General features: G+C 49.5%; 1 protein-coding gene across 3 annotated transcripts in view; it reads left to right on the top strand.

Annotated features, from left to right (window-relative positions):
* Positions 1 to 24,820, top strand: part of PPARGC1B (PPARG coactivator 1 beta) — a 124,559-nt gene that overhangs the window by 70,865 nt on the left and 28,874 nt on the right. For all 3 annotated transcript variants that reach the window (XM_050793631.1, XM_050793630.1, XM_050793632.1), the window contains exon 2: positions 19,226 to 19,399. In XM_050793631.1, the coding sequence (XP_050649588.1) occupies positions 19,226 to 19,399 (174 nt within the window). The remainder of the gene's footprint in view (positions 1 to 19,225; positions 19,400 to 24,820) is intronic.

Here is a 24,820-nt window from a genome sequence, read left to right as displayed (position 1 = left end):
GGATCAGGTAGTGTCGGGGTTTGTCCCGTGTGTATGGAGAATGAAGACATAGGGGATGAGGAGAGAGAGAGCAAGACCTTGTAGGACGAGTGGGTGATATGGGTGCAAGGGAATGGCCAGGCTCCTAATCCCCTTTCCAAGTGTTTATTGAACACTTACTATATGCCAGGTGCCAGGGATAGAGTAGTGAGCATTAATAAAATACTCATGCAAATATATGTTGAATAATAAATGCTTAATTTCCCAGTGTGCTCAGCTCCAGAAGCCTCTGGAATCCAGAAGGCTGTGAGAAGGTGCAGTAAGGCTCCTTATATGATCTGCAAGCTCAGAAAAAGCTTCCTCAAGGAAGTGGAGTGAAGGGTGAATAGGAGATAAGTAGGCAAAGCCTTTATAGGTGGGAAGTGTGTTCCAGGGAGAGGGAACAGCATGTGCAGAGGCTCTGTTGGGGGACAGATCCTGTATAGTGCCAGGGGTGGAAAGAAGCCAGCAGGGCTCAGAGTGGCAGTAGGGAGTAAGTGCCAGTATGAAATGACGTGGGACAGGGAGGCAGGAGACGCACCGTGCAGGACCTTGCAGGCCACAGGAAGGGTTTCAGTCTTTACCTGGGAGGAATCAGAGGGAGTCAGTGGGTCAGGTCTGTGTCTTAAGAAGATAGCTGTGGCTGCTCTGTGTCCAATAGCCTGGTGGGGGCTGGAGTAGAGGCAGGAGGCTGTGGCTGCCATTGAAGTGTGAGTTGGTGGTGTGAACTGGGTCCATCTCAGAGCATGCAGGGTTAACTCAGTGACTGGGTGTGAGGAAGCTGCAGGGAGGTCTGGGCTGCAGCTGTAGTTGCTTAAGGACTCTTGTGTAGTAATCTCACTGATGGCCATCGTCTTTTGAGTATCTACTTTGCACTAGACACTATGTGAAGCCCTTCTCGTTAATCCTCGTAAGAACCCTAAGCAGGTGGGTGTCCCCTATTTTACTGAGGCCCGGAGAAGTTAAATCATTTGGCCAAGATTACACAGCTCAGCCCCGCCCCACCCCCGATCCCCAGGCTTGTTTGGTTGACGGTCCTCTGGATAAGTGTTCTCTAGTTCACTCGGATCCTTCTCAGGGCTTGGCCCAAGGCCCCAGCTTCTGTCTGGCTGCTCCAGTGACCCTCAGTGTAGTGTCTGCCCTGACCTCAGGAACCGGTTCAGAGCTGGTCTGGAAAAGCATTGTCAAACACGGTCTGAAAGGACACAGCCATGTGGCCCTTGCTGCTCCGTCCCTCCTGGCTTGCTGGCTTCTGGCAGCACTCAGTTTGCGACGTGAGCTGAACCGGCTGTGTCTCTGGGCTTTGCATGTTGCCTGCCTCCCGGGATTCAGATGGTCTCTGCTGCTTGTTTTTATTTTTCTTCTTGACTTCCTCTCCTCTCCTCCTTTCCCTCTGCTCCCACCCTGTCTCCATGTGTTGTGGCCCCATGGGGGTCTTTCCCTCGCCTCCCGGATGTGCAGGCAGGACTTGGGATGGAGGCAGAAGCCTCCTGCCTTCTGACCTCTCGAGAAGGAAGGAAGCTAGCAGTTTGGACAGCTGTTACCTGCCGGGCTTTGGACTAGGCTCTTGGCATACGTGATCACACAGAGCCCTCATAACGCTTCCGTGAGGCATACACAGCTTTATCTCTACAGATGGGGCAGCTGGGGCTAGGAGGACTCAGGTGTTGCATCCATGGTCACATGATAAGGATCTGACTCTTGATTTCAAAATGTTTGCTTCCCAAACTTAAATGTGCCTATGAATCACCTGAGTATTTTGTTAAAACGCAGATTCTGATTCAGGAGGTCTGGGATGAGTGTGAAGGGCTGCGGTATTTAATAAGCTCCAGGAGAGGCTGATGCTGCTAGTTCATGGACCACACCGTGAGTAGCATAGGGAGGAGCCAGCAGAGCTCCCGCTTGCCACTTCAGGGATTCTCCGAGTTGAGGATTCACCAGCCCTCAGTACACACCACCTCCACCCCCGCTGTCTCTCCTCCTTTTTAGGAATTGCTAATGGGGCACCTCACGCTTTCCCACCCTGCCCATGTGCTGACCCTGCCTGTCTCAGGGCCCTGGTTGACTGCTATCTGAGGCTGACCAGTGCTGGAATACGGGGGACTGAGGCTCAGAGAAGTAGAGGGACTCGTCCCAAATCTCATACTATTAGCAGAGAGGATTTAGCTTGTGACTCCCCATCCAGTGTTCTGTACTGTTGCGTCCACTAGGACTCAGAGATCTTGAGATTCTAGTCCTGGTCCTCTCTTTGACTTGCTCTGTGACTTTAGGCAGCTCACTTTCCCTCTCTGAACCTCAGCTTTCCTGTTGGAAAAATGGCTTAACCTCTGCCCTGTTGTGACTATCAGATGGGAGAATATCTAATTTACAGCATAAAGGATTTTTATGAGCCCCAAGACCCTGCAGTCCTAGTAGAGTGGGAGAAACTTAGTAGGGCAGGAAAGTGGGTTCTCATGGTACTTACATGTGTGTGTGGCAGGGGCTTCATTTGACAGGAGACCTCGTTGTTCTGTCATAGAGAGAGCTCCTCTCCTCCTGCCTATTTCTCTTAGTCCTGGGTGGCAATCGAGCATCTGATTTTCCCCCTTTCCTAGTTCAGGTGCCTGTTCTGTCATGAGCACACAGTAAGGAGGCCCAGGAGTGGGGAGCCTGCTGCATTGCCACCCCCACCCCGGACACATCCCTATTACTTGAGAAGAAGGGAGTGTGGAAACGTGTGATTCAGTTGACACAGATTCACTGTACCGCCCAATTCTTCGCTCTGGAACACACTTCTACATAAGGCAGGCTCAGCTGTGGCTTAGAAGGCCAGCCAGGGCCTCGCGTCTGCAGGAGCTGAGCGAGTGGGGGTCTGCTCAGCAGGCCTCCTTGGCTTCCCTTGGCCTCTGGCCCTCACTGGCCACATGACCGAGGAGAGCCTGCTGGGGCCAAAGAGAACCTCTTTCCCACCGGCTTTATCTGGGAGCCTGTGGGTCTGCGTTTCTCATCATCTGACCCACTGGAAAAGGAAAGGCAGGAGTTTCCATAAGGGAATAAATGGATGCGGAAGGAAACCACCCCCCAACCCCCAGTAAAGGGGGGGTGAGTGTGAGAGAGACTGTAGGCTTCACAATAGTGTGAGGCAGAGATGCCAAAACTGACCTGGGAAATGGTGCCCCTGCCCCTCCACCCCACACCCTCCCATCCTGCAAAGGTTGAGTAAGAACCTACTCACTGCTTGGCACCTTTCCAGGTGCTGGGACTCAGCAAAGGACAAGGCCAGGTGCTTGGACAGTTTATATTCTGGAGAGAAGATGGATGGTCCCTGGGTCCATGCTGTGCTTAAAACACAGTGATGTGGCCGAGTGCAGTGGCTCACGCCTATAATCCCAGCACTTTGGGAGGCTGAGGTGGGTAGATCGCTTGAGGTCAGGAGCTTGAAACCAGCCTGGCCAACATGGCAAAACCTCATCTCTACCAAAAATACAAAAATTAGCCAGGTGGTGGAGCATGCCTGTAAGTCCCAGCTACTCAGGAGGCTGAAGCGGGAGAATCGCTTGAACCCAGGAGACAGAGATTGCAGTGAGCTGATCTCATACCACTGCACTCCAGCCGGGCCGACAGAGTGAGATTCTGTCTCAAAAAACCAAAAACCCACAGTGATGTAATCCCCGTAAGTGGATGGATTGCAGTGTTGGGGAAGGCCTCTGTCACTGAGACTGAACAGTGGGAAGGTGGCCCCAGGACCTGGGGGAGGTGTCCCAGGTGGACAGCCCCAGACAGAGCGTTGTGTTCCAGGGGAAGGAAGAAGGCCACCATGCCTACTGTATGGGGAGGGTGGGAGAGTCCAGGAGGTGGTGAGAAAGCAGGCAGGCTGCAGCGGCACTCGGCCCCTGAGGACTCTGGGTTTTAGTCAAGGGCAGTGAGAAGTCAGGAGAGGGTTTTCAGCAGGAGAGTGAGTGACGAGCCCTGGTGTCCGCTCTGCCTGCAGCTCGCTGGGCATGGTGGGCAAGCCCTGCCCCTCTTGATGGGAGCTTCCTCCTTCGTGACGTTGCCTGGGCTTCTGGAACCCAGGAAGACTGTCAAAGGTACTAACAGACGTGGAGAACTTTCCCCTCCCCATTCTTTCAAAGTCAAATAGAGAAAATGGGGAATACCCACTTTGCTGGATTCTTACAGGCTGCTCAGACACCCTGAGTGGTAAATACCATGGACTTGGGGAGTGGTTTCTTAGTTTGGGGTTTGGGTCAAATAAACCATCATAGAGTCCTTAAATAGACTACGAAGTAGTGTATATGGAAAATAGGTACGTGTGTATGAGTGTATGCAAATATAGAATCATATGCAAGATACATCACCCTACTTCTAATGTGTAAGAAAGAAACAGAAATGTGGCTTTTTATTTATTTATTTTGAGATGGAGCCTCGCTCTGTCTCCCAGGCTGGAGTGCAGTGGCACAATCTCGGCTCACTGCAACTTCTGCTTCCTGGGTTCAAGAAATTCACCTGACTCTGCCTCCCGAATAGCTGGGATTACAGGTGTGCACCACCACGCCTTTTAGTAGAGATGGGGTTTTGCCATCTTGGCCAGGCTGGTCTTAAACTCCTGACCTCAGGTGATCTGACCCCCACTTGGTGCTGGGATTACAGGTGTGAGCCACCGCGCCTGGCCTATTTTTTTTTTTTTGCCAATCACATAATGTTCAATTCACTCTGGTTAAATAGGAATATGATGGGTTGTCACTGTATGACTTTTGGTTAATAACCATGGAAAACCTAATTAACTCTTTCGTAATCCCTCCCATTTCAAAGCCCAGGGCCATGGTAGAGCTGTGGGGGTTCCCCAGGGAGCCTGGTGTGGGAACCACAGGACCAGATGGGCTGTGAGGCCCCTCCAGCTCCCACGCTGTGCAGCAGCAGGGGCAGCTGTGGGCCGAGCACTGCTGAGTCATTGCTCCCTCGGCCTGGTCATGTGTTGGCTGACAACCCAGGCTGGTGTGGAGTCCTGGCCTGGGTTATTGGGGAACTGACTTCAGCTCTGGCCTTCCAAGGCCCCCAGCCTACTGGGAAGTGGGAATCGCCAGCTACCTACTGCCTGTCCACGCACCTGAGGGTCCCCTGTCTGTTCATAAACCACAGGAGCTGGACACCTAAGAGGGCTGCATATCCTGGGTGTGAGTGCTGCCCGGGGGCTCTGGCATGACAGCAAAGCGGCAGTCAGCCCCAGGCAGCACTGGGCTGAAGGTGTGCGCTGGCATCTTGCTGCCCTGTTGAGCGTGACATTTCCTTAAATGCCATGAAGGGGCTGCCTGACCTTCACTCTCTTGCCAGGACCCCCTTTCTGCCTCTTTCTGGGTTATTTATAACAGTGTTTACAGGAAAAAGGGCTTCTCAGCCGAGCCCTGGCCCTGCTCCCTCGGTATCTTCTGCCAGCCAGGGCAGGAGATGCAGAAATAGAACCAGAGAACGTGAATACTGTAGGACCCCAGAGAACATCTCCAGATGGAGTATATGGGACCCTTTGTTTTTTTAGGTCTCTGGGACTTTTTTTTTTTTTTTTTGAGACAGAGTTTCGCTCTTGTTGCCCAGGCTGGAGTGCAATGGTGTGATCTCGGCTCACTGCAGCCTCTGCCTCCTGGGTTCCAGCGATTCTCCTGCCTCAGCCTCCCAAGTAGCTGGGATTACAGGTGCCTGCCACCACGCCCAACTAATTTTTGTATTTTTAGTAGAGACGGGGTTTCACCATATTGGTCAGGCTGCTCTCGAACTTCTGTCCTCAGGCCGTCTACCCACCTCAACCTCCCAAAGTGCTGGAATTATAGGCGTGAGCCACTGTGCCTGGCAGACTTTCTAAAAAAAATTGTGGTAAAGTGTACCTAACATAAAATTTACCTTTTTTTTTTTTTCTTTTTTAGAGAGGGTCTGACTCTGTCATCCGGGCTAGAGTAGTGCAGTGGCACCATCACAGCTCACTGCAGCCTCAACTTCCTGGGATCAGGTGATCCTTCCACCTCAGACTGCAGAGTAGTTGGGATGACAGACACACGCTACCGTGCCTGGCCAATATTTTTGTATTTTTTTTTTTGTAGAGACAGGGTTTTGCCATGTTGCTCAGGCTAAAATTTGCCATTTATAAATGTACAAAACAGTGGCATTAAGTACATTCACTATGCCATAAAACTATCATCAGTCCAGCAATTTCTGTCCTCCCCAAAGTCAGGTACTTTGTCATCCTCCTGACACAGGAGGATGGCTGTCATGTCCCTAGGCACACCCGAATTTTGAGGAAATGCCACACAACATGGCAAGGAAAGGAAGCACCTGCCAGCTTCCTGAGCAGGGTGTCAGTGGTCATCCCTTCAGCTGTGTGATGTGAGCTAGCAGTCACCCTTTGCTTTCCTTCCGACTCAGGACCAGGGTCAGAATTCCAGCAAGTGGACCGCCAGAGGACATCCTGATTGCAGGAAGAACCAGGAATCTACTCCAGTCTCTTTCTTTTCTTAAGCAAAATCGATGCATTTCATGAACTTCACTCCTGTCATTAGAAATAAGGCACGTGTTTTGTAACTCACCTCAAAGCTGAATGCCACCCCCCATCCTGGCAGGCCATTCACCATCTTTGAGAAGAATTTAATAACAAATAAATAATAACAAATTTAAGAAACTGGAGAGTTTCTTATAAGCACTTTACAGTTTTCCTAAATCCCCTTCCAAAATACCTCATGAGGGCTCAACAATTCCACAGCAGCTACGAGGTTATGGGCCCCATTGCAAAGATGTTGAAACTGAGGCCCCATTAAATGGTGTGACCTGAGACATGGTCCCATTTTAGTCACCTGCACGAACAGTAACTTTCCCCATCTAATCCCACCAAGATGACGGCTAAGGTAAGGCAAAGGAGGCACTTGGCTCTGGCACAAAATTTAAGGAGATGCCAAAAAACTCAGTCATCAAGATCAATCCTATTTATATCAGTGTTTAAAAAATAATTGATGTGAAAATATCTATGCTGAACAAAATATCCAATTTTAAAACAAAGGCAGAAACAGTGACGTGGCCGTGCGTAGCCCTACAGGAACCTGAGGCAAGAGGGAAAAACTCGGCACCACTGACCTCACCTTTACTTGGAATTTTGGTATTTTGTTAATCTTGGGTGGATATTTTGCATTAATTTTAAAATTGCATTAAAATATGATCTACCTTGATGACTGAGTATTTTGATGTCTAAGGCACCCTAATTCCAGCCCTGGCTCCACCTTCTAATTTCTGTGAACTGCTGGAACAGCTGACCCCTGCCTTCAGGTCCCCAGGCCCTGGGGTCCTCGGATGCCAGGGCCTTTCACTCCTGAGAGTCAAGAGAGCAGCTGAGGATGGCATTTGATCCCTGCAGTCTATTTTTGTGCCTGCCCTTCAGCAACTGATAAAATGTTGCTCTCGGTAGAGCTGATGTGTTGAAATGGTGAGTGTTGATGTCAGGTGGTTTGTGTGATCATATATCTTCATTCTTGACCTCATAGAGGGGCCTGGAACCAGGAAAGAAATGGAGCTCTCAGCGGTTTTGCCCCCACAGACTTTGACAAAACCTGAAGTTGTTGTCTGGTGACTGAGGCTGCCAGGAAGCTTGGTCTTGTCTCGGGGCTGTATGGAAAAAAATGCACATGTTGCGCTCTCTTGTTTTTGTGCAGAGCCCTATACCCTCTACAAGACACTCATGTTGTTTTTTGAACACATGTTTGTTGAGTACCTACTATGTGCCAGGCATTATGCTGGGCATTTGAGATACAGTGGGCAGGAAGACAGACCCAGACACAGCCCCTGCTCACATGGAGCTGCCAGTTGTGGGAGGCAGCAGTAAACAAGTAGACAAATTAGTAATGGGGTTAGTTCTGGAGATGGATGGTGGTGATGGCTGCATAGCAATGTGGGTGTACTTAATGCCACTGAACTGCACACTTAAAAATGTTTAAAATGGGCCAGGCATGGCAGCTCATACCCATAATCCTAGCACTTTGGGAGACCAAGGCAGGAGGACTGCTTAAGCCCAGGAGTTTGAGACCAACCTGGAGCAAGCTGGGAGTGGTTGTGTGCGCCTGCAGTCCTAGCTACTAAGGAGGCTGAGGCAGGAGGATTGCTTGAGCCCGGGGAAGACAAAGCTGCAATGAGCCATGATCATGTTACTGCATTCCAGCTTGGGCGACAGCATGAGATCCTGTCTAGGAAAAAAAAAAAAAAAAAAAGTTACACTGATACATTTCGTGTTATTTATGTTTTACTATAATATAAAAACATACTGATAAAAGGGGGCAGGGGATAGCAGAGAATGATAACTGCTAATTGAGAGAATTCCAGCAGGGTGCTGGGTAGGCCAGAGATGGGGGGGGCATTTAGGGTGCAGTGGTCAGGGAGGCCCATCTCGGGAGGGACGTTCAACCTGGGATGAGGATAGAAAGAAGGAAGCCGCTATGGGAGATGAAGGAGAGAGAAGGTGTTCCAGGCTGAGGAAGGCTCCAGCGCAGAGGCCCTGGGGTGGACACTTAAGCCGCACAACTGTTCCAGGAGGGAGGCTGGTCTCGAAAGATGCGGAGAGGGCAAGCAACTCCCTGTAACTAGCAAGTTATGAGCCAGGGCCAGCCCTGCCTCAGCAAAGCCTAACAACATGTACCTGTACATCATTTTACAGTTTAGCAAGTGCTTTCCTGCCACTCTCCTTTGAATTCAAGAGGCCCTTGAGTTCAAGTGCATAAAATTGGCTGTGAGTGCAGGCAGACACAATGTGTATATTACCCTGTCCTAAAACACCTTGTGCAGAATATACTTCAACCTTATTGTTTACAAACAAAATGAAACACTGCCTTCCTGGGCTGGGGCAGGCTTGTACCTGCTGATAGGCCACCTTCCTGACAGGTGCCAGGATCCATCCTGCCAAAGGTGGGGAGGGGGGCCTAGCTGACCTCGGTGCTGAAGGAGGGGAGTCTGGGCTCTGCATAGCCACATGCCAGGCCATCCAGGAGCTGCCCCACCCCAGGTCATCTCACCCCGACACAGCAACTAGAGACTTTGCAGATCTTCAGTGGATAAGGGGCTGCTTGCAGGCAATAGGAGTGGGTGAGGAGATGACTGTAAGATAGCACCTGCCCAGGAGACTGCCTGTTCTCTCTTTCCCTTGTCATTTAAAGAGAGATGAATCTAATGTGGAACTTTTGGTGGATGGGCCACAGATGTTGAGGAAGTGGCCTGTTATTCTGGAAACTGGTCTGGACAGGTCACACGGGAGATCCCGGTTTGTGTTCCGGCCCTGTCAGGAGCTGGCTGTGTGGATCTTGGGTGACTCCCTGTTCCCTCTTTCTCAGCCTCAATGCCCTCATTTGCAAATTGAGAGATTCATTCACAAAAAGTGTTACTCCAGACCCTTCCGGTGTACAAAACCCTGGTTCTGTATTACAGTAGTCCATCATAAGGCTTTATTTCCTGTGCTGTGTGGGCCAGAGCCTGTGTGCAATAGTCACCTTCTTATCTAATGAGAGTGGGAACACTGGGAGGTGCCTGGAGGTTGCAGAGGGCAATTCCTAGGAAAAAGTCAGATAAAGCTCAAAATTGTGAAACACATGCCTACATTGTCTTTTAGCGAAGCCATATGACATGTACATTCATTTTTGCCAGTCTTTTGCTATAGGACTGTTTGTGGTGCCAGCACTGAAACTCTAAGTCATCTGATTCCCTCCATAGTCCACACCCACGGTGCCAGGGTTCCAATTTCCAGTTTCAGGACGCATTCAGGTGGATCAAGAACTTTGACTCTTTTTTTTTTTTTTTTTTTTTTTTTTTTTTGAGATGGAGCCTCACGCTGTTGCCCAGGCTGGAGTGCAGTGGCGCGATCTCGGCTCACTGCAAGCTCCGCCTCCTGGGTTCACGCCATTCTCCTGCCTCAGCCTCCTGAGTAGCTAGGACTACAGGCGCCCGCCACCGCGCCCGGCTAATTTTTTGTATTTTTAGTAGAGACGGGGTTCACTGTGGTCTCGATCTCCTGACCTCGTGATCCGCCCGCCTCGGCCTCCCAAAGTGCTGTCAAGCAGTCTGAGTGCTGAATCTTTCTTGATTCTTGCAAATTTCTCCTAATCTTTTACCATGATCTCATTCACATGAAATTTGATGACAGTGTTGTTTGTTTGCTTTTTTAGCAACTCAACTTCCTTGAATCCTTCCACAGCCTTCAACTTAGTTTTCATTGAAATCTCTTCTTTTGTACTCATATTTTCTGTTTATGGACCAGTTAATGACATTTTGTAATTACACTATCGAGTGGGTTTGGGAAGAAATAACTGAATCTTAGTAAATAAACAACTCAGCTGGTGGGAGCAGACCAGCTGAGGCTCTGGGGCGCCTTGGGCATTAGTAAAGGGTGTTATTACAGGAGAGGGTGGGGAGTGTTGGTTAACCTGGTTGGTTGGTCGAGTAGAGGCTGGTTAGGAGAACCCCTGTTATACCAAAGGCCTGAGATGGCCTGGATGGGATTAGCTTTGGCTGCAAGTAGCAGAAAACTGCCTCCAAATGACAGGAAGTTTGATGAGCTCTGAGTTGAGTCCTCTCTCAGATCCCGAGATAGGTGTCCCAGGGCAGTGTCAGGGATCCCAGCTTTCTCCATCCTGTTGCCCTGCCTACCAGGCAGAGCTGCCTTCCAAGGTCCCTGGAAACTGGGCTTCTTCCTGGTTGGCTGGGTCTGGCCCAGCCTTGGAGCTCACTTCTGAGCACTGGACCCCATCTTCTTCTCTGGGCTGGAAGATCCACTCTCGCCAGACCTGGTGACCTCCTGTCGGGTCGCCTTACGCCAAGCCCTGACCAGGCACCACCTACTTGGCTAAGGCTTGAAGCCCGGCTGTAAAAGGCTGAGAATCACCAAGGTTGAGCTCTGCCAGCCTGAACCTGGATGCTTCCGCACAGAAAGGGCCTTGGATGCCGGGTTGAGATCTTTTGCCTTAAATGTTTTGGTGGGAGGCCCTTCCAATGGTCTGGTTTATCTCTGAGTTTAAGATGTTCTGTTCTTCTAGGCTGGGCTCAGAGCCCCTCTCTTCTGTCCACTTATTTTGTCTGGAGTTTAACTTTGTGTTTGTGACTTTGAGTCTTATTTCAGATGATGCTATAGGTATTTCTGTGGGGACTAAGATAAACTACTCTCCCCACTGTTCTCCTGGAAGCTTCTTTAGGTGATTTGCATTAATTTGGAAGACATGGGAAGATTGGGTTTCTTTTTCCATAATGTAAGAGAAATGAATAACTTATCACTTTTTCATTGATGGGTAGTAGAAACTCCAACTGGCATATAATCTAGAGAGGGAATGTATTCACTCACGGAACTGTGGAGCACAGGGAATGCCTGCCTTCAGGCACAGCTGAATCCAAGTGCTTCAGTTATTTTATTGGGAATCTATCTCTGTCTGTTTCTTGACTCTGCCCTCTCTGCTCTGGCTTCTTTCCCAGGCAGGCCCTTTGCAGGTAGTGGCAAAGAGGGCTGCCAGCCTATTCAGAACAGAATCCAACCAGCGCAGCCCCCTTGTCCAAATGCTGTTGCAGTTTCCTGGTATTTGCTCTGACCCACCCAATGCAACCAGTTGTTGTGGCCATAGGATATTTTAATTGGCCTGGATGTGCTTCCCTGGATTGCTTGCTTGGGGGTAAGGGAAGGGCAGCTTCCCAGAGGAAACTCAGTGGGCTTCCACCCATTGGGAAGGGAATGGGTGAGAGGCAGGCCAAATAACAGAGGTGAGAGAAGGAACAAAACATTTATAAAGTGAAATGGCTATGTGGGACTTCATAGGTATTTCCCACACTTCCTTCCTAGAAGGTAAGTAGAGGCACAGGGTTATAATGTAGACTAGGCCCCTTCTAATCAATTAGTAACAGCTGCTGAGGCTCCGTGTTAAGAAGGCTTGGGGCTCAGCAGGATGTCAGACTGGGATCAGTTAGTGGTATCGCCATGGAAAGAGGGAATGGTGAGCCCAGTGCCGTGTGCTTGCCACCCTAGCAGATCTCATTGCAGGTCTTCATTCCTGACAGCAGTTTAAGAAGAATAACTTATCTCAGATCATCAAATACAACTTCTTGTCAGTGAAGGAGGCACCAGGCTGGCAGTCGGGCAGGACTTGGTATCCAAGATGGCAGTCACAGGAGGTCAGTGCAGCTGGGTAGGGGCCGACTCCCCACCATTGCAGGCCGGCCTGAATGGAGCCAGCATGGTCTGGCTGGCAGGTCAAGATCATTCCCCCAACAGAAACCACGAGCCATGATGACACTGGGATTAGGCGGCTGGTCAAAGTTGACAGAAAAGAATTGGGTGAGCCGGCAGGTTTAGAACTGAGGATGTGGGTCAGGGGATGAGTTCACGAAGCATTGACCCTCCTGGAGCCCCAGTGTTCCCATCAGTCAGATGCAAACGCTAACCACTGGCCATCCCCTGCATCTTTGGAAGGTACTGATGAGAGCACAGCTGTGAATGTCACTTGGGAACTAGAAAGTGCCATATCTGTGTCTCAGTCTGTTTCTGCTTCTGTAACAACATACCATAAACTGGGTGGCTTATAAACAACAGAACTTTATTTCTCACAGTTCTGGAGGCTGGGAAGCCTAAGATCGAGGCGCCGGCGGATTTCGTATCTGGTGAGGACCCATTTCCTGGTTTATAGATTGCAGCTTCTCGTATTCTTACAGGGTGGGAGGAGCAACCGAGCTTACTTGGGTCTGTTTTATAAGGGTATGCCTCCCATTCGTGACCTCATCACCTCCCAGAGGCCTCGCCTCCTCATGGCCTCACCATGGGGGTAAGGATTTCGACATAAATTTGGGGGATCACAAACATTCAGACCATAGTAATCCATGATCACCACTCATGGGTGTCTGATCCATGCCATGTTCCCAACCTGTGGTACTTTATCTTTATAAGAACTTGGGAGGCAGGATTGTTTTTATTATCCGCATTTTGTCAATAGAAACCGAGGTCGCAAAAAACATAAATGTCCTGATCTGAAAGGGTCAGTGTTAACCACAAAGCCAGGGCCTTTTTGCCCTCCTCATCTAGGCTACCTTCCATTTCAAGACAGTCCTCCTTCTGCATTTTGTCTCCCCTCTGGAAAGTCATTCACACATACATTCCTTTATTTGTTCATTAAATGCTGAGTTCTGCCTGTTTCCCCAAAGCCTATATGGATCTCAGAAATTTGATAAGTACAGAATTATATCAAACGCTTGAGCAGGGGGTGTCCAGAAGGCCTATCTGGTTTTATGTTCTCTTTTCCAGAGAGGGCAGTGAGGACCAGAGAGGGGGAGGTGACCCAATGAAGGATGCAGAGTGAGTCCTCACAGACCCAGAACCCAGGCTGTCACTGCAGCCACCCCTCCGCCCCACCTCCTCGAGCTTCCTTCCCACTCAGTAGTTCTGAAAATCTGCTCTGGACCAGGCACTGTGCTAGGCGATTTGCTGATTATAGCCAGGAACGTAGAACCACCAATTTTTCCTGAAGATGCATTCTTTCTTAAGCAGGGAATCAATTTCTGGCAAGATTCACAAGCTTCCAATGAAGCCACTTCTGTGAGTCTGGATGAAACCCCATTAATCCATGGCCAGGGCCATTTATCTCCCTGGCTCGGGGCAGCCACAGTCCTTTCAGATAAGCGGTGTGGTGTTGCTGGAGAAGGGGGGCACACGGCAGGGGGTGAGCAGGCACAGAGAGGGGCCAGAGAGGCCGCACACACGAGCCTCCTGTTCAGTGTGTTCGGTCCCAGGTCTGTCCTGGCTCAGCCACAAACTTGCCGTATGACTTGGGCCATCCCCAACCCTTGCCTCAAGCTCCATTTCCCCATCTGTAGATGGGAATGAATGGTCTTGAATATTCCTTCTCACTTTCAGAAGCAGGGTGATGGATGAGGGTCCTGGCTTCATAGGGAGAGAAGAGACTTGGGTTTGAATCCCAGCTTCACCCCTTTGGGACCCTGGGAGTTACGGTTGAATTGTATCCTCCCAAAAAAGGTGTGCTGAAGCCCTAAACCCGCAGTGCCTCAGAATGTGACCTCCTTGGAGCTAGGGTCTTCACAGAGATAAGTTAAAATGAGGTCATTAGGGTGGGCCCCCATCCAGTATGGCTAGTGTCCTTATCAAAAGGGGGAATTTAGGCACAGAGACAGACACGCATAGAGGGAAGAAAACATGGAAAAACAAGGAGAAAATGGTCATCTACAAGCCAAGGAGAAAGGCCTGGAACAGACTCTCAGAAGGAACCATTCCCGCAGACACCTGAATCTCAGACATCTGTTGTTTAAGCTACCACCCCGTTGTGGTCCTTTGTTATGGAAGCCCTAGCAACCTAATTTATTTATTTATTTATTTACTTACTTACTTACTTACAATTTATTTATTTATTTGAGACTGAGTCTTGCTCTGTCACCCAGGCTGGAGTGCAGTGGCGTGATCTCGGCTCACTGCATCCATTGCCATCCATGCCTCAGCCTCCTGAGTAGCTGGAATTATAGGCAGCTGCCGCCACACCTAGTTAATTTTTGTATTTTTAGTAGAAATTGGTTTTCACCATGTTGGCCAGGCTGATCTCAAACTCCTGACCTCAAGTGATCTGCCCACTTCGGCCTCCCAAAGTGCTGGGATTACAGGCGTGAACCACTGTGCCTGGCCCTAGTAACCTAATTTAAATGACTTGCTGACATGGGGATGGTAGCACCCACCCTGCTAGGTTGATTTAAGACTGGTGAGAGCATGTATAGAAGGCACTAGCATGGGCCTTGGCATCTAGTAAGGATGTGCTTCGACCTCCCAGCTCCACTGGCAAGGCCTGTAGAAGGCTCCCGGGACAGGACAAGAAGGCCTTAATTCAGACCTTTCAAAAAGAACTGGGCCACTGGAAGCACTCCTTCAAAAGCCTCTAAATATGGAGATGGCCAGAGAAATCACTCTTAATGCGTTGCTTAATGGTTTTTAGCTAGAGAGTGGTCTTAGCCTAATTGACAAGGCCGCGAAGCTGAGGTTTCTTTGTTTTTATGTGCTGGGTACACTTTGAGTATGTTGAGCTGCTATGGGCAATCAATAAGTGCAGCCATCACAGCCATTTTGTGGACATTTTGTAAAGGAGATGGTATGGTTTCGAGGGAAGGACACTCACCGGATGACCCCAAGCAAATCCATTATCCTCTTTGGGTCTCAGTTTCCATATTTGCAAAGTGAAGGAGATAGACCAGCTAGGTCAGGAGTTCTTAAGCTAGTTCTATGAAGTTCTAAAAGTTAAGGTACATTTCGTGCGCATACCTGCATCTTGTGGGGAAAAATGTCCATAGCTTTTGTCTGGTTTTTGGAGGGACCTCTGCCTCCCAGATTGTTCACCATGACTTACCTGGACAACCTCAGAGCTGCGGGTTCCTGGCTAGTCTGGGATTCTGGGACTCTGGTTCTAAAGCTGTTTCTAAGAAGCAAGCCCTACAAAGCTGTCTGCTCTGAGTTACTGGAGAGAGGGAGATCTGGAACATAGAGCTCACCCAAGAACTTATTGCTGCGGGCTTTGCTGGCCTGGGAGGCCCTAGCTGCCTAGCAACCTGTGTTTCTGCTTTTGGCCCTCCCTTCTGTCCCACAGTCCCTAGATGGTGTCTGAGATGTACCTCCCTGACCCACCACCTGTCCCCTCCTGGATGGCTACAACAGCTATTAAACCATCTCCCGGCTTCTATGCCAGTCCTACCCCCATCACACTTAGGGTAAAACCCAAATCCTTTTCCGATCCCTACCTGATCCAGCCTCCACCAGCCTTCCTAGTGTCATCTTTTCCCATTTTCTTCATCCCCCACCCCTAGTCACCAAGCTGCAGTCTCACTGACCTCAGCGCCTTATGCCTTGGGCTCAGTCCCCACTGGGGTCTTTGCCTCTGACGGTCCCTCTGCCTGCAGTCCTCTTCCCACCTCTTCCACTGCCTGACTTCTCCTTCAATAAGTTTTTCCTGACATTCCATCTGGTTTAGATTCTGGGCTGGGCACAGTGGCTGACACTTGTAATCCCAGCACTTTGTGGGGCTGAGGCAGGATGAGACAAGCCTGGGCAACATAGACCCCTGTCTCTACAAAAAATTAAAAAAGAAAAATTAGCCGGGTGTGGTGGTACACACCTGTGGTCCCAGCTACTTAGGAGGCTGAGGTGGAAGGATCGCTTGAACGTAGGAGGTTGAGGCTACAGTGATTCGTGATCAAGCCATGTTGTATTCCAGCTTGGGCAACAGAGCAGGAGACTGTCTCTAAAAATAAAAAGGGTAAAATGATAGATTTTGCTTCCTGTTATCTTCCATCAGTGCACCTTGTTTGTTTCTCCTTCATAGCACTAACTCAGTCTAGAATGAAATATTTATGTGTTTTCTTCCCTCACTAAGATGTCAACTCAGGGAGGAAGGAGCTGAGTCTTATATAACACAGTGCCTGGCTCATAGTAGCACTGGACATGCCCACTAGAATGGCTAAATAAGTGACTGACAATACCAAGTGTTGGAGAGGGTGCAACACTCGTACAGCTGATGGGAATGTACAAAGTGAGTGTTCTCTCACTGTGGAAAACAATTTTCTGTTTTATAAACTTATACACACACTTACCATATGGCCCAACAGTTTCACTCCTAGGTATTTACCCAAGAGAAGTAAAGACATATGTCCAAACAAGACTTGTACGCACGTATTGCGGACTTACTAGAAATGGCCCAAAACAAGAAACAAACCAATTATCTATGTAGAACAGGACCCCGGCTGCATCCCCACAGTCTGCTTGGGCACGAAGGAGAAAGAAGCTCTCAAGAGGCAGCGGAGAGAATCCACCTGAGTTCCCGCAGCAGGGGCAGCCATTGAGTGCTGGTGATTTGTAGTTGGGGGGCATGACAGTTGGGCTTGCGGGGACGGGGGTACCTGGGGGACCCAGAGATTGAGGAAGCACCTGTGTCCCTCTCACCTTCAGATTCCCAGTCAGGTTCAGAAGCATTCTGCTCTTCTCTGGAGAGTCATGATTTAGAATCACATGTTTTGTTTGTGTGATTATTTGTTTAATGTCGTCCTTCCCCACCCACCATCACAGTGCCTGGCTCAGAGTGACTGGGCTCTCAGTAATGAGGATTGTGGAATACATGTGGATTGGAGAAAGAATAGGCAGGGTGGGCAGGGTGGTGGAGCTGTGCTCTCAGAGGCAGACTTGCTGGACACCTTGCTGCCTGCTTGAGGGCAGGGGGCCGGCCGCTTGAGAGGACCTGGGCCTGGTGCCGCCTGTGTAGGCAGGATTTTTGCAAAACGCCAATTAAGACATTTGACCCAAATTTGGATAAAAGCCTTTTTCCTGTGTCAAGTTGAGCTAATAATATACATTTATTCATAATTTATGAGGCCTAGTAAGTGGGAACAATTAAGGAAAAGGTCTGGGGAAAACCTATTTCTCTTAAGTGTCACATATGCCTCTTTTTGTTCTCCGAGACAGTTTCCGCTCCTCTCAGCCTACCATGAAACACCATTGTTTCATCATTATTATTATCATTTGTTATATTACTCTTAGCTGACATTTATTGAGCAGTTACTAGGCCAGGCTATAACCACATTGCCTCTTTTAATCTTAACATAGAAGGCCCATATTGTTGTTGTCCACGTTGTACAGATGAAGGGACTTGCCCAAAGTCCACAGCTGGTGAATGGGGATCTCGACTCAGTTCTGCCAGGCCCCAGGGCCAACAGAACATCACCAGGCCCTTCTGTTTCTGTGTCAGCCCCCCAACTCAGGCTCTTTCTGAATCTGTAGGGCAGCTTTTCTATTGATGACCGTTAAACTTGGGAGACCAGGGTGAGAAATTGATTGCCTTCTGATTCAGTAGCTCTGGGAGTAGGCCTGAGAATTTATATTATTTCCCACATACCTGGTTTCCAGGTGATTCTAGTGCCGCCCGTCTGAGACTACACTTTGAGAACCACTGATTCAGGCAATGCTGCTATCCGAGTCACCTGTGGCTCCTTTCTCCCCCACTCACTGCTGTTAGGTGGGTTTATGACCTTCTAGATCTTTTCCGGTGTGTTTGCATACATGCTGTGCTACATAGAGAAATATACGGCTTGATTTCTATTTTTTTTTACACATGTGGGGTTCTATTTTACATGCTGATATTCTACAACTTTGTTTTTTATTTAATGTGTCTTGGAGAACACACAGATCTTCCTCATTCTTTTCAACAGCACTGTAGTATTTCATGATATGGGTGTTTTGTTTGTTTGTTTTTGTTTTTGTTTTTGTTTTGTTTTGTTTTGTTTGTTTTTGGCTTTTTGAGACAGTTTCCATCTGTCACCCAGGCTGGAGTGCAGTGGCATGATCTCAGCTCACTGCAACCTCCGCCTCCCGGACTTAAGCGATTCTCATGCCTCAGTCTCCCAAGTAACTGAGATTACAGGCATGCACCACCACACCTGGCTAATTTGTGTATTTTTAGTAAAGACAGGGTTTCGCCATGTTGGCCAGGCTGGTCTTGAACCCCTGGCCTCGAATGATCTGCCCACCTTGGTCTCTCAAAGTATTGGGATTACAGGCATGAGCCACCATGCTCGGCCCATGATACGGGTGTTTTATGACTTTATTTACATATTGTCTACTGATTGGTGTTCCATCATATTATATCATATATGTAATTTTATGTTCATCATATATGTTCCATCATATATTCCATCATATATGTAATTTTAGACATTACATATATTCCTATAAAATCCCTGGGAACATGGATGAGTGTTTCTTCAGAACCTAGTAGTCACACATTAGTGTCAGTCATTATCATTGCTGTTTTTGTTTCATTATTAATATAGAGGCATTGTTAGCTTCAAGAAGTCCACTTATAAGTGGGGACATATGTGTAAAGGATTAGCTCCTCATTTACAGTCTCTAATAAAGTTTTCAACAAAACAGTTCTGGTAAGAGGACAGAGATGTATGTGGGTAGGGCCTTGAGGGATGTAGAGGAGTGCAGAGGGGAGAGCAGCAGGGGGGTTTGTACTGTTGGGGCCTAGCTTAGCTACCAGAAGATTCTACCAAGGGGTGGAGCTGATCTTCTCATTTCTTGGTCATTTGGCAAAATCGGGCCTTGGCCACGGATCCAGATTGGCTGCATCATTATTGAGAGGGCGCCTGCTTGGGTCTAGCCAGCCTCAGCTCTGATCCACCTCTTTCCTTCCTGTCTCCTCAGGGTGGAGGGTCCGGGGAGGAGCAACTCTATGCTGACTTTCCAGAACTCGACCTCTCCCAGCTGGATGCCAGCGACTTTGACTCGGCCACCTGCTTTGGGGAGCTGCAGTGGTGCCCAGAGAACTCAGAGACTGAACCCAACCAGTACAGCCCCGATGACTCCGAGCTCTTCCAGGTATGCCCTCTCCAGTCTCCCCTCCTCCCACCCTGTCAGGCCTCTCTGTCCTCAAAATCCCGGCTCTGCCTTGCTCTGCCCTCTCCTGCACTTGCTCATGCCGGGAAGTCCCCTCACCCACCAGAGCTGTTGGGCCCCGGTTTCTTGTGCTGGATCGGCCCCTGATCTGGCGCAGCTCACACGCCTCACTTGGCCCTTGCTGTATCACCTCCGGGAAGTAAGGGTGAGATGAACTGCTCTCTAGGCCTCCCGAGCAGAACTAAGCCCCTTTGTGTGCCACAGAGGTCCAGGTCCTCTGTTCCCTACATTATCTCATCCAATCCTCGTCCCCACCCTGCAAGACAGGCTCCAGTATTTTCCCATTTTACAGATAAGGAAAATGAGGCTTGGAAAAGTTAAGTCCTGTGCCTAGGGCAATTAACCTAGTGAGTAGCTGAACTGGACTCAAACCTAGTCTTCTTGCCTCCAGAGCCAGGACTTTATGACCATGATGATACCATAATGAGATGACTGGCATTTATTGAGCAGCTGTTCTGTGGGGGGCTGTCCCTGTTTGTGTATATTAATTCATTTAAATTTCTTAACAACTCTCAGTTGTAAATACAATTATCTCCCTTTTTCAGCTGAAGCCTAGAGGTTCTTTAATAAGAGGCAGTGCCAAGAACCACTATGCATGTGCCTCTCCAGCCCTGGTGCTCCAGCGCTGAGCCTCAGGGGCATGTAATGGCTAGCATTTCCTGTAAGAAGGCCTCTTACGGAATAATATGATGTCTGGGGTTTGCTTCAGAAGAAAGCAAGCTCTGCATGGATTTGCATGTGTGGGTGGGAGTGTGCGGCCTAGAAGGTAATAGATGAAATTAGATTGGCCGTATTTAGCTGGGTGATGGACACATTCAGATTCATGATTCTTTTCTTGGAATTTTCTCCCTCGTAAAGATCAGGGGCAGAAGCCATAGCTCCCTGTGCCTATCTGGCAATATAATAACAATAACAACAATAACATCACGCGTGCTGAACACCAAGGTGGTGTGCTGCAAGCGTCCTTTCCAAGCGTCCTCCTGATGGATTTTATCATCCTTCTAGAAATGTTTACCGAGCCCCCTATGTGTCAGGCACTGTGTTCATCAGAGGACTTTACAGTCTGTAAACATGTGAACAAACAGTAGTCACTTGTGATAAGGGCAAAAAGGAAATAGAGAAGGGACTGTGGACTGAGTGGTCGGGAAAGGCCTCTCTGAGGAAGGGGAGCTATCAGTTGTGTACTCCTAATAATTGGTTTTACAGACAAGGAAAGGGAAGCTCAGGAAGGTTGAGTAACTCGCCCAAGGTCAAACAGCTAGTAAGGATCCAGGCAAAGATTGTAATCTAGGAACCCACACCCCTCACCGCTACACTGAACCCCTTTGCCAACCCAGTGAGGAATTACCAGAACCAAACTGCAGTTTTGGCTCCAACCAGAGACCTCCATTTTCTTGCTTGAACAATGGGGACAACTCCTTTGCCATATTGCACCTTTCCTCTTAGGGGGCCAACTCCAGAAAATGCTTTTAGGTTGCAGAGAACTCATGAGTGAAAGGGGTTTGGATGCTCCCTGAAGACCATCCCCACCAAGACTATATAGGCCCCCCACCTACTCAGATAATGGCCAGACCCACCGGCAAGCCTCTGATGAGGTCCTACTAGTGCTTTCAGGCACAAGTAAGCTTGGTGCGGCCCCAGCCCTGCAAGGAAAACAGTCCTCACATCTGGCTGAGCTCTGCCCTTCCAGCCCCTCTCCCTTTCATGGGCTGCACACTCCACCAGCTCTCCTGAGATTAGGCTAGCTCTATCCATTGCTCACCGGTGCACCCTCTGTGCATGTGACTGGGGCCTGTCCCCACCCTCTGCTCCCTGCCCATCGGAAACTCTGAATGTGGGCTGTGTCTGCATTGTTCTTTGTTGTATTCCCAGGGCTCTGCACAGTGCCGGGCACTTTGTCAGGGCTTAACAGTCATGCACTGAATGAATCCTTCGACACCCAGCTCTCATGATGCCTCTTCCTAAGGCAGTTGGTCACTTAGTCCCGCTCATGGGCTCCCATCTCTTGCACGCATGTGTGTCCTTCAGACTGCAAGATCCTCGGGGACAAACAACACTTTATTCATCTCTGGGGCCCTTGCACATTGTAAGGACTCAATTCATAGGTGTTGAATGAAGGAACTGATTAAACTGACCCATTCCAAAAACCTTGAGCTGGGATCTAGGAGCCATAGGTTCTAGTCCCCTTTCTGGCACTAACTTGGACAGTTTCTTTATGGGAACAATGGGAATCATGGAGCCTTGCTGCCCGTGCCAAGCTCTGTTAACAATTAAATGGCACCATTGTTATGGAAACAAACTGGGAGAGTGGAGAACAAGCTACAGTTGCAAGGGTTGACACCTCCTCCGGGATGGGAACGTTGCTTCCATTTCTCTGCATGTCCCAGAGTCCTTAGGGATGGGACATGACAGGCCCTTAGTAAATATTTCTAGAGTAAGGCAGGTGTTTGGTTGTTGTGCAACAATTTGCTGTGTGTCCGTGGATGAGTAGCTCCCTTTGTTTGGGCCTCCGTTTCCCCATGTGAGGAATGAGGAAGGAACACGGACAAATCAATCTGTTGAGGCTACAGGAAAAGAGTCACTGGGTCTGGACCTACTCCCAGAAAAATGGGAGGGAGGTAGCCAATTTCCTGGGTTTCTTGAACCTCAATTTAAGCCCCCTGGATAGTAGCGATCTCTGAGTCTTCTTTCTGCCCTGGTGGCCTACATTCTGTTCCGTGACGTTTCTTCAAGCCACTCTAGGTCCTCAAAATGAAGCCTTTTCCCTCAGATTTCTTGAAGGCTCCTTCTCCTCCTGCTTGAGATCAGCTCAGGAAGACTGGGGGTGGGGCTGAGTCTATTAATATCCCTTCCTCAGCTGATTAACTCTCCATTAATTTGCACTCTGTTTCTATGCTGAGCAGGGAGAGCCGAGCTAATGGGCCTGGGGAAGAGGAGAGGGGTGGCGCAGCTCCCTGGGATGGATGGCTGGAGAAAGCAGTGACCAGCGTGGGCAGGGTTGGCTGCTCCTCCTAGTCGGGCTCAGGGCCTCCAGCCCCACCTGGCTGTTTCAGTGGAGTGGGGTGGGGAGAGGTGGGGAGAAGGGGAAGACTTTTGCTTTTACCCAACTTGATGGGTACTTCTTGAGGTCTTTGCCATTTTGGACTCATTTCAGCACCATGACCGGCACTCACTAAGTCAGTGTTGGCTTTCTAAGTCCTGGGTTCTAGTCCTTAGTCCTACCCCTGACTCACTGTGTGACCTTGAAAGATCTCTTTCCTGGGGCTTTCTTCCTCCCCTGCCACCACGCCCCCCAAAAAATAATGGCAGATAGGTTTCCTTGTGAGTGCCAACTGTGATTGATTGGCAGTTGTCACCTGAAGCCCTGCATCAGGAAAAATGCTGGCATGGAAGGAAGAGGCCGTTAGCAATACAGGGCAGCAGTAGCGTGTGTGCCATGCGTTTGAAATCTCTCTTCTCTACATGGTTCCTGAGAGCCCTTCCAGCTCTGACATTTGTAATAATTCACAATATCTCTGGCCGTTGGTACTATCCCTGGGAAAGAGTGAGAATTCTCAGTTCACGCAGTGCTGATGATGTCATCTCTGAATGACTTCCCTCTAGAATCTGGTCTTTGAGACACTGAACTTAGCCTCCCACCATTGTTCATTGTTTGGTTCATTCATTCTTTCATTCAGTAAATCTGCCTTGGTGCCTCCCATGTCCCAGGCATTGAGCTTAGGGGCCTAAGCACTCTACAAAGCACTCTCATTACTGCTTCCAGACTTGGCCTTCTGGGAGCCCAGGGAGGGAGGCTGGCCAGGGATCATGTCTTCCCATTTCACAGGGAAAGGAGCAAGGCATAGAGGAGGGAAACGACTTGCCTAAGATCACCGTTTGATGGCAGAACCCCAAGAGTGGTCACTGAGCTCCAGGTTCTAGGGTCTTAACTCCCCATCAAGCTGGACAGATGGTTCTGAGCTGGACAGGGTTGGGAGTCTGGCCTGAGGGTTGAAGGAGACTTGTGGATAGGGTGGGGAGCAGCCAGTGAGCCCCCCTGCGTTCTAAAGCCAGAGTCCTCAGGCCCTGATCTACCCTCGGGCCTCCGTCCCCAGGGCTTGGGTCAGGCCCAACCAAAATCTTCTTTTGACCTTTCTTTTATTCTTAGCTCTGTTCTAAAAATTACAAACGTGTTTGTTCTCTCCCCGTGTTCCCCCTTCGAACTTCTCAGCTGCTGCTCCGGCTGTAAGGCCTGGAACAGATTTAGTGCAGCCAAAAGGCCGTCACGAGATGTGTATTTCAGATGAACTTCCTGCAGAAAGGATAAACAGCCTGACCTGGGATGGGAAAGAGTGCCGGAGGAGGCGTCATGTGACAGAATGTGCCTGCTGCCAGAACAGCCCAGGGACCAGGCCTTACTAAATGAGGCACTCGGTGCCTCACCTAGAAACCACATGCTCTCGGCACCAGGCCTCTGGGCATGGGGGCCTGTGGGCTGGGGGTGTGCACGCTGACCCTCCTTATGGTTCATCTGTGCGTGGGGCACTCTTGCTGTCCAAGTCCTGGCTCTGGATGTTATTTGCTACGTGAGCCCTGACAAGTTGCTGAGCCTCCAGGAGCCTCTGTGTCTTCAACTGCAAAAAGGAGATCAGAATCGTGCGCCCCTGGGCGAGGTTGCTGTGAGGCCTCCCTGAGCTTGACAGAGCCTTTCTACTCTCTTCAGCCAAGTGCTGTGCCCCTGGCCTTTGATTGGGGTTTCCCTTTTCCTGGGTCTCCCCTCCTTAACACTTTACCTGGCTCGTGTCTTTCAAGCCTACTTTTAAGTATCAGCTGCTCAGAGAAGGCATCTGGGACCACCCTGAAGAGCCTGTAAGTCCTCGCCACATTCTTTTTCTCCATCATGGCTTCTTTTTATTTTCTTCTAGCCTTTCTCACGCTCTGGAATGATCTTGTTTGTTAGTTTCACCCCGTCCTCTACTGGAGGGTAAGCTCCATGGGAGCCGGGCATGTCAGTCTCTGCGTGCTGTTTATCACCATCGTCCAGCATGAAGCCAGGCACAGAGTAGCCACCGGGAAAGGGAGGGAAGGGAGAAAAGAGTGCAGGGGGCAGTTACTACCATCACCACCACCATCATCATCATCGTCCTGGCAGAAATCGTGTAACAGTAGCAGCACTAGCAGTGGTAGTGGTAGCAGTTACAGTCATCACAGTAGCAAGTGCTTATTTTGTGCCAGGCACCATTTTCTAAGCATCTTACCTAAGTTTACTCATCTAGTCCTCAGCTGTAACCTTAGGAAATGTGTGCTGTGTGTTATCCCACTTGATAGATCAGAAAACTAACTTGCCTAAGGGCCCAGAGTTGC

The sequence above is a fragment of the Macaca thibetana genome, chromosome 6 (assembly GCF_024542745.1).
Source record: "Macaca thibetana thibetana isolate TM-01 chromosome 6, ASM2454274v1, whole genome shotgun sequence".
Classification (NCBI taxonomy): Eukaryota; Metazoa; Chordata; class Mammalia; order Primates; family Cercopithecidae; genus Macaca; species Macaca thibetana.
The sequence above is the reverse complement of the archived record's forward strand: the minus strand, read 5'-3'. Positions and strand labels throughout refer to the sequence as shown.